General features: G+C 34.4%; 1 protein-coding gene across 1 annotated transcript in view; it reads right to left on the reverse strand.

Moving 5' to 3' along the window:
- Window positions 1-343: 343 nt before the first annotated feature.
- The window catches only part of LOC141600015 (leucine aminopeptidase), a 29,097-nt gene continuing 12,185 nt past the window's right edge, over window positions 344-17,255 (reverse strand). Inside the window, exons 3-5 of the mRNA XM_074420163.1 lie at window positions 1,995-2,228; window positions 1,379-1,705; window positions 344-858 (exon numbers count right to left, since the gene is read on the reverse strand). Of these exons, the coding sequence (XP_074276264.1) occupies window positions 562-858; window positions 1,379-1,705; window positions 1,995-2,228 (858 nt within the window). The 3' untranslated portion in view covers window positions 344-561. The remainder of the gene's footprint in view (window positions 859-1,378; window positions 1,706-1,994; window positions 2,229-17,255) is intronic.

Consider the following 17,255-nt stretch of genomic DNA (forward strand, 5'->3'; position numbering starts at 1 on the left):
GTGGTTTGATAGCCGGTGGCTTCAACTTACCTCCCTTATTCGAAATGATGAGATAGGTTGGTCCTATCTTAGAGGATCAACCTAGTTTTCTTACCTAATCAAAAAAAAAAAAAAAGAGAAATTAGCTAGGTTGTTAACGGCGTTAGCTCATAGGTCCTTTAACGGAAAAAAATCTGATAGTTGAGGTCCTTATATTGGCCTTTACTCCTAATAATTGCTCATTTTCTGTTTATATTGCCAGCTTTTCAAGTATATTTCCAGCATTTATCCGAATTACTCTAGTATTTTCTTCAGGTCAATGACCGACTTGGACCACTAATTTCAAAAATAAGTATGCGATGTATTTTCCTTGACACCAGAATCTATTATTTCAAAAATGCACTTTTAATGTACACAAGAACAGGAAATGCTCTAAATGTTGTTTATGCTACTTTAAAAGTTTAAACACAACATTCTGGATTGCAAAACCTACAATGTTAAAAGTAAAATGGCCCCCAATTCTTATAGCCCCAAATTGGAGGTTACGCAACAAATTATTTCAGGTACATTTGCCAAATCCGTTTAAAGATGCTTGGACAATATAGCCTCAACAACGCCTTGAGCTATAGGATGATATGTGTCCCGAGCCTCCATGAATATCCTTTTAGCCAGTAATTTCTCATCTTCTCGTCCGGGAAATTGCACCAGTAGTGTGTAAAGTGGTCGAAGATACTTCATCCTCCCGACCTCCTTCAACGTTTTCTCCACCTCCCCGTAGTAATCCCGGCACATGGCTGTTATCGCCAGCTGCAGAAATGCAACTTTCACTTCATAGTCCTTTGACTCTGCCAGCCTGTAGCGTTTGTCCAGAGCTGAGATCTGCATTTCATAAATGTGTTTCTTTTGAGATGTTACTATTAAACGCATTAACACACTAATCACTATTGCAGAATATAAACTTTCACTTCCTTTTAACCAATCCCACTCCAAACTACCCTGTTCATCCCATGAACAGTACTTATATGATGGCCCCTTAGAGCACTATGCTCCATTTAACATAGGGTACCAGTTTAGTACTCGTACCATAAAATTAATATTTAATAATAACCACCCAAATAAAAAAAACAAATTAGAATAAAGGATCCCAATAGTAATCTAGAATCTAAATCTACGCAATCTAGTATCCACGTTAATCTATAGCAGCAGCAGAACTCAGATTGGTAGTTCAAAATATTACTTGATATATGACAAATGCAAAATGCTGCAATTATATCGTGCATACAAAGTCGCCAGAACCCCATAGTAGCGTAAAGGTAGCTCATACTTTGGCACTACAAATTCGGGAATGAATAACAAGACAATGAGAACATCAATATTAGGGAAAGAGAGAAATAGGTACCTGGGAAGCTTCAACAGACTTGGGCAAATTTTCCAAGTACAGTTCCCATTCCTGTCCTCCCCAGTCAGCAACTTCTTCCTCTCTAGGCAATCTCCCATTTTTAAATTCATGTGCAAGTGATACAATTTTAGTGTAGATATTAGATATAGGTTCCAGGGCATCTGGAGGGATCCCAGTGCCTTCGATCCACACTTCCAAATTGATCTCTTTCTCAATGCCAGGCACATTAGCTTTTAGGAAGTCCAAAAAGGTCTCAGTATCAATAGATTGGAACTTAAATGTCGCAATGTACTTCTTAAGGAACTCATCAAATGCAGGTCTGCCAATCTGCAAAAACATATAGAAGTCAGCAAAGGTGAAAGGAATTACTGCTTTCATCCCTACCCGGTCAACAAATGTCAACTTTGACAATTGATCTGATTATATTGTGAAAATATAGTGTAAAATTGTCATGTTTGATGAATCAAAACAACTATTTTCATATGATCATATTCTAGAAGTGGTAGCTATTGTATATTGTGAGAAGTACCATTTGGCCATCAAAGTCAGATCGAGAATATATATATACGGGATGAAACCAGTATCTATGAAAATCAATGATTGAACAACCACATACCTGGCGTTCAATGCGCCATAGGAACTGGAACCCTTTTTCATATGGAACCTGTGAATAAATATCATCTGGATCCACTCCTTCCTGGTTTTGTTTAAGCTTTGTAAACTCGAGATTATCTTTAAATCTTTCCATTTCATCATTTAAGCCCCTCCAGCCTATACCAACATTCAGAGCAGCCCTATCCTCCCCTTGAACAACCTCAACAATCCTCCTTTCTGCATAGGTTGTAAAACCCTGCAGCATTCAGAAGTTTAGCACGGAAAAGATGTTCTGCACTCATATTACTTGGTTCAAAATCAAGTAAATTCTAACCCAAGCACAGTATTAAATTTCAGTTATAGAGTTGATCTCAGAAATCAGAATCAAACAACGCGGTCTAATCTTCATCATTTCACTATCAATACGGCCAATATCAGCTCAATATCAGGCCGCGGTACACTTCAAAACCTTAATACCTTGGTCGTGTTTCGGTGTCGGATCGATAAATAAAACAATGAAGCCAAGTGAGTTTCCCGACAGAGATCCAAAGACAACACAAGGAGTACTTTGTTGTTATGAAAACTTTAGCAAGACATGACAACAACAAAGAGCACCAACATCAAAGCCTTAATCCCAAACTGATTTGGGGTTGGCTCACATGAATCATCCTTTGAAATCGTCAATGACCAGCTGCATGTAGATAATGAGTGGTGGATGGTAGGTGTTGAAGGTGGTGGTTAGAATGAGGATGGTGGTCATTGTTGTGTGCAAGGGGTGAGTGAGGGAAAGTGGGCGGGAGAGCAAGGAGGGCTAAATGGGAAAATTGTTAGCAAGACCACTCAACAATTTTTCCTTTCCTAATTTTTTGTGCAAAAAGCACACGTGTACAATCAAACAGAACAGAAATGAAAGGCAAAACCATGGAACATAACCAATCTGAAAATTGGTCACATGAAGAAAAATGAAATACATCAACTGAATAAACTGATCTATGTATATACAATAAGAAATGTCACAATTGGAAACAGCCATGGGAGAATGAAAAGCTTGAGGAACGATCCGAAGTGTAGTGTTTTAACTCTCTTCCAGACATTCAAAACTATAAACCTATCTCTTAGGAAAGTGTTACTCTCCACCAATTGATTCAAAACAAGTAGGCTTATTTTCATTAACCAACAATGGATATTAAACACAAATCAAAGCAAAATAAAATATGAAATAATAGCAATTTGCTCAAAACAGATAAGCTTATATAGTTATATCATCAACCAACTTATCTACTTTCCACCACCACCACCACCAACAACAATGTCAAGGGCCCTTGCATGGTGATGCAAGGGACGGTCGGATGCAAATGGCCAATTTTTTTTATTTACAAAGTATGGATACTCAACACAAATCAAATCAAAATAAATGAAACTGAAATTGAAAATACATATTTGTAATTGGTACAAAACAAATAAGCAGACAAGCACACAAATAGGTCATGCATTCTAGACAACAACATTAAGCCATTGTATCAAAGGCTCTTTACAAATGGTGATGTTAGGGAGGGTTAGATGCTTGCAGCCTTATCCCCACATTGACAACATAGATAAGATGTTCCCTAATTATCCAAAATGAAAATTAGGGAACATCTACCCAACATCGACGCTGGCGTATGTTCATTAACCTCCCCCAGTACACATCTTAAGCTGCCGCCGCCGGCTAAGCAGACCAACGCCGGATTCCAACGACGTCGCCCCGTTTCTCTCGCCTCGAGTTCCGACCAACACTCTCCTATAGTCCTATGAAAACGACATATATAGATAAAAATCGATACTTAATTCTCAGATCTGAAATTTTATTCATTCAAGTCTCTTTATCCCATTTCATGTCGCCGGAGATGTATACCATCACAACTCTCCTCCTCCGACCATTAACGTCCCAAATATGTTCGGTTGTTGATGATATATATATATTCAGTTGTTGGTGATGTAGATCTAGTTAACTCTCCTCGATGGTGGTTGTATTTAGAGCTGATCATGGGCCGGGCCTATGTGGGCTTGGGCCGGGCCGAGATAATAAAAATGACCCACGTGTGCGGGTTGGGCCGGACCGGGCCAAATGAGAGGGCCTATTTAGCGAGCCCAAGCCCGGCCCTTATGGGCTAAATCGGGCTTTTGGGTCTATATGGGCTTTTCGGGCCCTAAAATTTACGACTTACCGAACGAGATAAGTAGTATAATACCTTCAACTTTTACTTTAAATGTGCACTTAGTATAAAAAATCGTACAAAGTATGATGAAATACATATGAATTAATCTCCAAAAATAGAATAAAAGACAATCATCGACACATTATAATGCTTAATCATATCTAGTAGATATGATTTATGTTACGGAAACATCGTTTTTAAATCTCAATAAATATATACATGAGTTTATAAGGAATTATATATAAAATTTACGCTACTTAAACAAATTTTATAAGAAAAATATTCCTTAATTAATAAATATGGGCCGGGCTGGGCCAAAATTTGGGCCAAACGCTTGGCCCAAACCCGGCCCAAAAGTACATTGGGCTTTTTTGGGCCAAAATAAAAGGCCCAAGCCCTTCAAAAAAGCGGGCTGGGCCAGGTCGGGCCAATAGGCTTGGGCCATTTGATCACCTCTAGTTGTATTAGCCATTGTTTTCGTGTGGTTGGCTCAGTGTCGGTCTCACGGTTGTTATACATCCGTTGATTGTGTGTGGGAAGGAGAGGGAAGGTTTCAGGGTTGAATTTCGCGGTGGTAGGTGTTGTAGCTTTAGTGTTCTCTAGGGTTGTCGACGTCATGTCTCGCTGGCGTCATCTGACATGGTCGGTGCTGGCGATGACGGTGGTGATGGTGGCGGTGGGGTTGTGGCGGCGGTGGGGTGCGTGGCGGTGGGAAGTAGTGTTTAGGGTGGATACGTGTATGAATGCTACTAGATACGTATATGAATACTACTAGATATGTATATGAATACTACTGGATACACATACAATATGTGTATCTGGAAGTATTGACATGCGTATCTGGCATTACTGATATGCGTATCTAGGATTACTGTCATGCGTATCTGGGAGTATTGACATGTGTATATGACAATACTGATATGTGTATCTGCAAATAGTATAAAATGTATCTCGGGAGTTGGTCTTAAAACTCCCAAAAAAATTAGGGTTTAAAAAAGTGTAAAAGTGCATCTAGAATTTTAATGTGGAAAAAGTGTATCTACATATGATATAAAATGTATCTGAAGAGGTGTATTTGGTTAAAAAAAAAAAAAAATACTGGTTTAAAGCTAGTTCGTACGGTTCGTACGTTAAGGTAGTTCGTACCTGAACCCACCCATATACATATATATATATATATATAGAGAGAGAGAGAGAGGGAGGTGGGATCCGGTGAGAACGATCACTCGGCGAGATTTATTATTAAATTTCACGCGCGTTCTTTGTAGCTGACAATCAAACTTCATTTCTCATTCTCTATTCCTCACCCAATTATCTCTCTCCTCAAACCCTAATCACCATCTACCACCATGCCGTCGTCACTTACCACCTGCCGTCGCCACCTACCAAATGTCGTCGTCGCCGGCGACGTTTACCAACAACTCCGGCGAACCCTTTCTCCTCAAATCACAACCACCTCTTATCTTCCCCATTACTAACCCAATAACTGTCGCCGCCATCGATATCGACCACCAATATATCGATCACCAACTGCCTGCCATCATCCCATCGCATCTTCCACAACATAGCACATCAACTGTCGCCGCCGCCGCCGCTGATTACCAACAACAACGACGAACCATTGAAGATCCCCGACGACACGCTACCGCCGACCCCACCACCGTTCCTTTGCCCAACCACTTCTCCTTCATTCGATCAATCTAAAGAAAAGAAGTAGAATGTCGACCCGACAGCCACAATAATGCGGTCACCGTCTCACGGATAAGCAGGTTCAAATTTTTTTTACTTGCAAAGACTAATTTTAAGATAAAAATTCGAACTTGTAACTTTTGATAATTGCTTGTTTTAAGTTGACAAATCATGCTTTTGAATTGAAAATTTCAACCTTTTAACTTCACTCATATTTATATAGGCAAGCAACTGTAAGTCTGTAATTATAAAACACAGCCGTCATTTTTTGATTTCTTGGCTTTTTTTTCAATCAGTATGTGAATTTTTCGATTAAACTACTTCAACAAAGTATCCACTTTCCATGGACTAGATTAATTTTTCGTTACTTACTTGCAGTTTGTCAGCTCATGGTTATGATTATGTCCCCGATGAGGTGGCCGTACTATTGAATGTTTCTATGAGAGATCCATGGTAGTTCGTGCGTCATTGCGTTTGTTCGCTGGTTAAGGTCGCAAACGGAAGTATCTTACAATGATTTTTAACATGTCTTGATGGAAGTATCTTACAATCTTCACTGTCAAGTTATTTACAGTGAGGAACCTTTTTGTATTGCTCAAAATTGAACTTACTATCAAAGTGGTTTGAGTCGAAAGCATTTGTACAAATGGGCTGGCGTAGGTTTGAGTCTGTTTTTAAGGGTTTGGAGAAAGTAAATGTCGAAAATATATTAGTATCAGATTCAAAAATTTATATTATTTCTGTCTTGAATCTAACTGTAGCTTAATCTTTATCTGCAGGCTAGCTTAGCAGCTGTAGATGTTATTCCTCTATTTCTTGATACAGTTTCCAACTTATCCCTAGATGATAAAGATCTTATTGTTTCTTATACGCCGTCAATTGGAACTGGGAAACAGCCAGTTGCATCTCTTGTTCGCATTCAGCAGATTCTCTAAAATTGGGATTGCAGATTTCAACTTGCAAATGTATAAATTAATTACTGCGTAATTGTTTTTGTGTCTGCTTTAACATGACGTATAAAAAATGTATCCACTATAGAAAAAAGTGTATCTACTTTTTTTAAATGTTTATATATAATTCGTGTAAAAAGTGTACATATGATAGAAAAAAAGTGTATCTACATTCTTAAAAAGTGTATATAAAAGTGTACCTACGATAGTCAAAAGTGTATCTGATATTTGGTTAAAAAAAGTGTATCTACATTATTAAAAAGGGTACATAGAATTCTGGTAAAAAGTGTATCTACGATAGTCAAAAGTGTAACTGATATTTGGTTAAAAAAAGTGTTTCTACATTATTAAAAAGGGTACATAGAATTCTGGTAAAAGTGTACCTACGATAGTCAAAAGTGTATCTGAGATTTGGTAAAAAAATAAAAAAAAGTGTATCTACATTATTAAAAAGTGCATATAGAATACTAATAAAAAGTGTACCTACGATAGTTAAAAGTGTATCTGAGATTTGTAAAAAAAAAAAAAAAAAAAAAAAAAAAAAGTGTATCTACATTATTAAAAAGGGTATATAGAATTCTGGTAAAAGTGTACCTACGATAGTCAAAAATGTATCTGAGATTTAAAAGAAAAAAAAAAAAAAAAAGTGTATCTACGTTAATAAAAAGTGTATATAGAATTCTAAAAAAAAGTGTACCTACGATAGTCAAAAGTGTATATGAGATTTGGTAAAAAAAAAAAAAAAAAAAAGTGTATCTTGTATATGTGTATATATATATATATATATATATATATATATATATATAGAGGCGGGATCTCGTGAGTTTGGTTCTTAAGGTGAGTTGTGAGTTTGTGTGCTCACAAATATCAGCCATCAGATCAAGCAAAACTAACGGCTGGGATTGAATTACAAAAATAAAACAAAGCTAGCAGCCGTCAACTTCCGGATGAACTCAGACAAAACCCATCAGCGTCGATCTAATTTACAGCAGCCCAGAACTGCACCTTCATCTCCATTCGCCCAGCTTCACACAACTTTGCTCACCCTTGTCTCACATCATTGAGCACAACCGCAACACCGACAATCGAGCCATGCCATGGCCCAAAGCGAGGCTCAACCAAGTAAATTTAAGGGCACATATCAAAGCAATTACAAAAGCGAGATCGAAGGGACGAATTACAGGAGCGACATCGAAAGGACGAAGAGAAATCATTAGAGGTTGCATACCTAATTTATAATTTCAATGATCAATTCAGGAATCAATTTTTGATTTCGAAAATGGTAAGAGAATCGATTTAGGGATATTTCTAAGACTTAGCTTGATCCATAATTGTTCTGTGTTGTTTAATTTGCAGAATTGTTAAAAAAATTGACTTGCAAATTTGGGTTTTCTTGTTGAGGAGTGCGAGATTTCCTTGAAACCAAATTGCATTCTTAGCTAATTTAGTTGTTTCTATCTCTATGATTTCTGATCCTGATTTTTGTTTAGTTTAAACTTAGACGCTGTAGATGAATTCATAAACATTTTTCATAGTTTGAGTTGTACCTGGGTGAGCAATTCACGATAGATACAGGATACTCAATGAACAAAACAAATGTGCCGATGTTAAAGCTCATCAGAACTATTTTGATAGAGTAGCTGAATGGTTGGTTATTGAGTAACCTTGAATCTGGCGTTTTTGGCAGATCATTGTCTGTTTTGTTTTCTGATTGAATGTTGTAACAATATGGTTCCATTCTTTCTTGTCGGCTTTTACATCAGCTCTGGTTGTTTTTTAACTATTGCAGTAAAAACAAGGCGAGGAACAGTTGGAGCTGGCGGTGATGTTTTATGAATGGTCATCATACATAAAGTCTTGAACTTCTTTTTTTGTGTTAATGTCGTTATTCAATTGGATGTGTTACTCTATTCTAGGATAACAATAATGGAGGCATAGTCTATTTATTGAGCTTGAAATTAATTGTATGGGCAGTTTGATACATGGATCAGAATGTTTTTATTATCAAATTCGCTGGAGTAATGAGCATTGATCAATTATGAACATGTCTTTTGTATCAGAATTTTTACTCTCGACAATTTGGATCGCATCGTGTATGTGTAATTTTTGCTAATAATAACTTGAAATTAATTGTGACTATATTTTAGCAAGGCAATCTTTGCATTGTTACTTTGAATTTCAAAGTGACACCGGAATAACATCACAATAACACCGGAATAACAATAACACCAGAATAACAGCACAATAACACGTAAAAAAAGAATAAAAAAATCAAAGTACTAAAAAAAAAAATCAAAGTGACACCGGAACAACATCATAATAACACCAGAATAACAGCACAATAACACGTGATAAAATATAGTAAAAAAATCAAAATAGTAAAAAAAATCAAAGTGACACCGGAATAACATCACAATAACAGTAGAATAACAGCACAATAACACGTGGTAAAAAAAAAGAAAAAAAAATCAAAGTCGTAAAAAAAATCAAAGTGGCACCGGAATAACATCACAATAACACCAGAATAACAGCACAATAACATGCGGTAAAAAAAGAGTAAAAAATCAAAGTAGTAAAAAAAATCAAAGTAGTAAAAAAATCAAAGTGACACCGGAATAACATCACAATAACAGGAGAATAACAGTAGAATAACAGCACAATAACACGTGGTAAAAAAAAAGAACAAAAAAAAGGAAAGTCGTAAAAAAATTCACGAAGAATAATGAGAATAACATCACAATAACAATGAATAACAATAACAAAGACAATAACATATGGTAAAAAAAAAAGAGAAAAAAATCAAAGTCGTAAAAAAATTAAAGTAATGAGAATAACATCACAATAACAATGAATAACAATAACAAAGACAATAACATGTGGTAAAAAAAAAAAAGAGAAAAAAATCAAAGTCGTAAAAAAAATCTAGGTAAAAAAAAAGCACAATAATAGCATAATAACACGAGGTAAAAAAATTAAGAGAAAAAAAAATTTCAAGTAAAAAAAATCGGGTACAAAAAAAAAAGAAAAAAAGGTAACATAATGAGTAAATTAAAGAAAAACATAAAAGAAAACAAAAATCAAAGTGGTAAAAAAAAAGCATAATAACACGAGGTAAAAAAAAGAGGAAAAAAAATTAAAGTAAAAAAAAAGTAACATTAGAAAAAAGAGAAAATAAGTAAATGACAATGGTTTTATATGACATGTAAGATTTGATCTTGGCCACTCATCTCTAATATAATCTAGTGGCTGAGATTCCCCCAACTCACAACACACCATAAGAACCAAAATCACCAAATCCAATCTCTCTCTCTCTCTCTCTCTATATATATATATATATATTTTCATGAATATAGTGCGTTCTCACCGGATCCTATATATATATATAGAGAGAGAGAAGAGATCAACTAAGGCCAAAAGATATATTAAGTCTATAAGTTCTATTATGAGCCATTGGATGGAGGGAGATGGAGGAATGAGATCAACCCCAAAAAAGTGTGTTTATAAGCTAATTTCACCATCTCTCTCCTCATTCACTAATCCACTCTAATTAATCACTAATTTACTATATATTTCTTTTCCACTCATCCATTTCTCTTTCATCTTACACATTTCATTTCTCTCTTCTCTCAAACTCTAAAAAAAAAAACCCAAATAAATAAAAAAAACCCAAAAATCCAAATAAATAAAAAACCCAAATAAATCAAAAAACTCAAATAAATCATTCATTCCTCTCTTCCTCATTCACCACCACCCACCACCACCCCACCCGACACCAACTAACCACCCACCAACCCGCCGCCGCAACCCCACCGCCGCTGACTTTTTTTTTTTTTTCAACTCGTTTTTTTTTTTTTTTTTTTTTCCGTTTTGTGTTAATTTGTATGTTTTGAGTTGTTTTTTCCATTCATTATTTTTTTTGTCTTTTATTTTATTTTAGTTGTCTTTTATTTTGTTAGTTCTCATTTTTTATTCATTCTCTTAAATCTCTTCTTGTTATACGTTTTTTTTAAGATTTCGTGTTTTAAATCTCGTTTTTTTTTTGTGAGATACTTTTTTTCATCTAAGACAAAAATGGACTAAAGTTATACAAAAATGAACCAAAGTTATACAAAAATAGACCAAAGTTATACAAAAATTAGACTAAAGTTATACAAAAATGAACCAAAGTTATACAAAAATGAACCAAAGTTATACAAATATGGATTAAAGTTATACAAATAAGGACGAAAGTTATACAAATAAGGACGAAAGTTATACAAAAATGAACCAAAGTTATACAAAAATGAACCAAAGTTATACAGAAATGGACTAAAGTTATACAAATATGGATTAAAGTTATACAAATATGGGCTAAAGTTATACAAATAAGGACTAAAGTTATATAAAAATGGACCAATGTTATACAAAAATGAACCAAATTTATACAAAAATGGACTAAAGTTGTACAAATATGGACTGACTATTTGTACAACTTTAGTCAATTTTTGTATAACTTTGGTTCATTTTTGTATAACTTTAGTTTAATTTTTGTATAACTTTAGTCCAATTTTTTGTATAACTTTAGTCCATTTTTTGTATAACTTTGGTGCATTTTTGTATAACTCTGGTGCATTTTTTTATAACTCTGGTTCATTTTTGTATAACTTTGGTTCATTTTTGTATAACTTTAGTCCTTTTTTGTATAACTTTGGTCTATTTTTGTATAACTTCAGTCCTTTTTTGTATAACTTTAGTCCATTTTTGTATAACTTTAGTCCTTATTTGAATAACTTTTGTCCTTATTTGTATAACTTCAATCATTTTTTGTATAATTGTAGTCCAAATTTGTATAACTTTAGTCCAAAATTATATAACTTTAGTCCTTATTTGTATAACTTTAGTCCTTATTTGTATAACTTCAGTCCAAATTTGTGTAATTTTAGTCCAAAATTGTATAACTTTATTACATAAGAGTACAACTTCAGTCCAAAATTGTATAACTTTAGTCCAAAATTGTATAACTTTAATGCACGCAGTGTATAACTTTAATAGACAAGATGTATAACTTTAATCACCCAGTGTATAACTTTAATGTTTTAAGTGTATAACTTTAGTCGTAAATAGTATAACTTTTATAAAAACCAAATAAATATGAAAAATCGTAATTAATCAACAAATATTAAATCTGAAAAAAAATTAAATAATAACAAAAACCAAAAAAACTCATAATAACAAAAACAAAAAACCAAAAAACCAACAACCCAACCCAACCCAACCCGAAATCTGAAATAAACCAAATAACAATAAAAAAAAACCAAATTTAAATATCGTGTGTATAACTCTAATGCACGCAGTGTATAACTTTAATAGACAAGATGTATAACTTTAGTCCAAAAAATCAAATAACAATAACAACCAAATAAAAAAATAAAAAATAAAAACAAAAACAAAAAACAAAAACAAAACAAAAAACAAAGAACAAAAACAAAAATAAAACAATAACCAAAGAACAAAAAAAAACAAAATCGCAGTACAAAAACAAAAAAACAAAGAACAAAACCAAAAAAAAATGGAACCAAAAACAATAAAAAGAATAAAAACAAAGAACAAAACCAAAAAAAAAAGGAACAAAACCAAAAAAAAATGGAACCAAAAAACAATAAACAAAACAAAAACAATACAAAATCAAAAAATCAAACACTGATTGAAGGAAAGGAACGAAAAAAAAAGGACGAAAAAAAAGTGACGAAAAAAAAGACCGAAAAAAAGGAAAAAGGGAGAGCGGGGAGGGAGGGAGGGAGGGAGAAAGGCTGGTGTTGTTGTTGTTGCGGTTGCAGTGATGTTGTTGCGGTTGCAGTGATGTTGTGGTGGGGCGAGAAAGGGAGGTCGGGATCTGGGTGTTGCGGGGTCATTGGTCGGAGGGAGGTCGGGATAGGGAGGCAAGGGGAAGGCCGGTTCCGGCAGGGTGGTGTATGGCGGCCGAGAAGGAAGGAGGAAATGGGAGGCAGTGACGGGATGGTGTCGGGATGAGAGAAGGAGGCTGCGGTGGTGGTGGTGGCTGCGGTGGTGGTGGTGGCTACGGTTCGAATGGAGGGAGACGGAGGTGTATGTTACTTTATTGTTGTTTTTTTTTTCCAGATTCAAGAAGAAGAATAGTTTTTTGATTGGGTTTTTATTGTTTGGTTTTTGTTTTTAAATTTTGGGTTTTTTTTTGTTGGGAGAGAATGAATTAGGAGAGAGGGGGTGAATGATTGAAGAAATGAATGAATGAAATGGATGATGAGTGGGTGAGTGAGTTGGGAGAATTAGAAGGAGGATGGAGTTATACAAATTAGAGAGGAGTTGTACATGGATTAGGAAGGGAGATTTATGGCCATCCATTGAGATGTAATCTCATCCCTCCATCCCTTCCATCCTAAGGTCCTTATAAGGACTTAGGGACTCATAAGATGTAGTGGCCTTATAAGAACCCTTCTCTCTATATATATATATATATATAGTATTAGGATCATGTAAGTCCTCCTCCTTCCCTTCAGTCCATAAGTCTTCCTTAGAGCCCTTGGATGAGGAAGATGGAGGGTTAAGATTGGAAGCAAAAAAGGAGGATTAATGCCTAATTAAACACTCCCCCTCTCTACTTTACTAATCCACACTAATCAAATATTAATCCACTATATAACATCTATTTTTCCACCAACTTCTCTCTCATTCACACAATTCATTTCTCCACTCCCTCTCTAAAACCTAAATTAATTCAAAACCCAAATAATACTCTCATCCTAACAAAAAAAAAAAACAAATTAATTCACCACCCACACTACCTTGCACCACCACCACCACCACCACCACCGACCTACCCATCAGCGGCCACCACCTCCCGACGCACCAGCTACCCCACGCACCACCTACACCCACCCACCACCACCGAGACCACCTACAACCCATACAACCGCCTTCCTCAACAAACACCACCCACAACACCGCCACGGTACCCCACAACCGCCACCCACACCACCACTACTTTCCCCTGCCGCCACCGACACACCACCACCACACCATTCCCCTGCCGCTACACCACCCACCAACCATTGCCTTCCTCTCCCCTTTCTTCTCCCTTTTTGATTTCCAGATCTGCCAAATTTTTTTTTTTTAATTAGTGGGCTGGGTGGGTGTTGTTATTGTTATTGTTTTTTTTTCTTTTTTTTTTTTTCTCCTTCCTCTTCTTCCTTTCACGATCAGGTTTCTTCTTTGTTTTTTTTTTTTTATTTATTTATTTACTTTGTTTGTTATATGTATATTATGTACATTTTTTCAGGTAATAAATGTTTATTTATTTTTTTTTCAGATTTTGTTTATGTTTTTTTTGTCTTGTTACATGCATTTTTTTTATTTTCGGGTGTTAGTATGACATTAGGTATATTTTTTAAATTTTAGATGTAAGTTTTTGAAAAGAAATTTGATTTTTTAAAATTTTAGATCTCACATAATATCATTTTTTTTCGAGTAAAAGTTGTGTTGTTGTTGTGATGGTGGAGATTTGTTTTTTTTTTTTTTTAAACAAATGAAAAAGTTAGATCTAGTTTTAAAAAAGTTAAACCTAGATCTTTTTTTTTCCATATTTTCTCTTTATTTGTTGATTTTTATCTTCTAGTAAAGTTAAGAACACTTATCTTTATCTTTATTAAAGTTACACTTTTCATTATTAAAGTTACATTTTTCTCTATTAAAATTACACTTTTTAAAATTACAGTTTTCTCTATTAAAAATACATTTTTCTTTATTAAAGTTACACTTCTTAAACTTACAGTTTTCTCCATTAAAATTACATTTTTCTCTATTAAAGTTACATTTTTCTCTATTATTAAAGTTACATTTTTCTCCATTAAAATTACACTTTTTTCTATGAAAGTTACACTTTTTTCAATTAAAGTTACATTTTTTCTGTTAAAGATACATTTTTCTCTGTTATTAAAGTTACAGTTTTCTCCATTAAAATTACACTTTTATCTATTAAAATTACAGTTATCTCCATTAAAGTTACACTTATCTCCATTAAGGTTACCCTCTCAATGACTAAAGTTATACTCTCAATGACTAAAGTTACACTCTCAAATGACTAAAGTTATACTCTCAATGGACTAAAGTTACACTCTCAATGGATTAAAGTTACACTTTTAATATGGAGTAGAGATACACTCTCAATGGACTAAAATTACAATTTAATGGACTAAAGTTACACTTCTAAAAGACTAAAGTTACACTAACTCACTAAATTTACAATGAGTTGTGCTAAAATTTGAAAAATTCAAAATAATATTACTCAAAATTTGTCGTAAACTTGCTTCAAAATTTCAAATTTGTCGTAAAACGTAAAATTTGTCGTAAACTTGCTTCAAATTTTGAAATTTCAAAATAATATACGTCAAAACCGCTTTCTTTTTGTTAAAGTTACACTTTTTTTTTGTTAAAATTACACTTTTAAAACAGTAAAAGTTCATAAAATTTGTATAAACTCTCTCAAAAAAAAAAAAAAATTGTATAAACTTGAAAGTATAAGAAGACAAAAGAAGAAGACAAAAGATACTGTTAATTGTGTAGAATAATCAATTAGTGAATTTATAATTAAAGCTGGAGAGAGAAAGTGGAATTAATTAGTGTATAGGAAACTAATTAGTGTTAAGTGGGTTTCTTGCTTTCAATCTCAACCATCAATATTGGAAGATCAAAGAGATGTAGTGAGGACTTAGGGACTCAAAATATATGAGGGACTTATAAGAACCTCTGTGTGTATATATATATGTATATATATATATATATATATATATATATATGAGATCTAATGAGTCCACCCAAATCCATTGAGTCCATAAGTCCTCTTTAGGACCCTTAAAAAGATGGGATGAGGGGCTGAGATTGAAGGGGAAAAAAGAAGGGATTAGTGAAAAAAAAAGGGATTAATGCTAATGTAAGACACTCTCTCTCACTACCTCACTAATCAACCCTTAATTTCACTATATAACCTTTCTTTTTCCACCCACTTCTCCCTCCTATCACACAAATATCATTCCACCAAATAAAATCAAAACCTCCCAATAATCCTCTCACTAAAACACAAATAAAATCAAAACACAAAAAAAAAAAAAAACCCACTTTCGTCTCACACCAACCACCACCATCGTCTTTCATCCTCCTTCCACGCACCACCTCCACCACTCCGCCTGCCACCATCCAGAGCCACCATCCAACCTCGCCCGCTCCTCCTACTCCGTCCACCACCTTACTACCCCTCGCCCCACCACCACGTCAACCACCCCGACCTTCTTCTCCCTCACTCTCCAAAAAAATAAATCACCCAAAAAACCCCCCACCAAAACCACCACCTACCACACCACAATCCCGCCACCACCACCCACGAGCCGTCAAACCGCCTCAACTACCCCAACCTCCACTAGCCCAACCACCTCCCTCCCTTTCTCCCTTTTTTTTCCAGATCTGAGCCCCACCGCCCGCCACCACGCGCATCTCGGTCTCCCTTTTTCCTTTTTCTTCTTTCTCCTCTTCTCCCTTCAAACTCGTTTTTTTTTTCCTTTTTTTTTTTGACAAAAGTCGGTACTGTTGGCGCCGGCAGCTTTTATTTCTAAGATTAAAAAAAAAAGGAAGGAACGTGAAGGTGGTTTGGAGGATTGTAGTTGTGGTGGTGGTCTGTTGGTGGAGGAAGGGACGTGAAGTCTTGAAGGTGGTATGTTGAAGGATTTTGTGAAAGTGGTCTGTTTGGAGGATTTTGTGTGTTCCTTGTTTTGTTTTCTAATTTAAACGTAACTTTTTTTTTTTTTTTATGGTCTTGTTTTATATTTTTTAAATCTCGTCTTTAAAAAACTCGTCTTCTTTTATATTGTGAGATACTTTTATTTTATTCTTATTAAATATTCAAAATAGATACACTCGAAAAGCTTTTTTAAAATTTTTAGATCTACTTTTATTCTTAGATCTACAAAACAGATACTTAGTCTTTTTAAGATCTGTTTTTTTTCCTAAGTTTCATAATAAAGTTAGTTGTTAATATTTGTTGGTGTTGGTCTTATTGTTATTGTTCCACATTTTTACTCGTATTTTTTTACATTTACACTCGTACTTCTTTACATTTACACTCATATTTCTTTACATTTACACGCAATTTTCAGATTTATTCTCACAATTCTTTACATTTACACTCATATTTCTTTACATTTACACTCATTTTTCAGATTTACACTTGTACTTCTTTACAGTTACACTCGTATTTCTTTACATTTACACTCATTTTTCAGATTTACACTTGTACTTCTTTACAGTTACACTCGTATTTCTTTACATTTACACATATTTTTTACATTTACACTCATATTTCCTTACATTTACACTTGTATATCTGTACATTTAAACTCGTTAAAATTATATAGATTTGCACTCATATTTTGTGTGGATAGG

The sequence above is a fragment of the Silene latifolia genome, chromosome 9, assembly GCF_048544455.1.
Source record: "Silene latifolia isolate original U9 population chromosome 9, ASM4854445v1, whole genome shotgun sequence".
NCBI lineage: Eukaryota > Viridiplantae > Streptophyta > Magnoliopsida > Caryophyllales > Caryophyllaceae > Silene > Silene latifolia.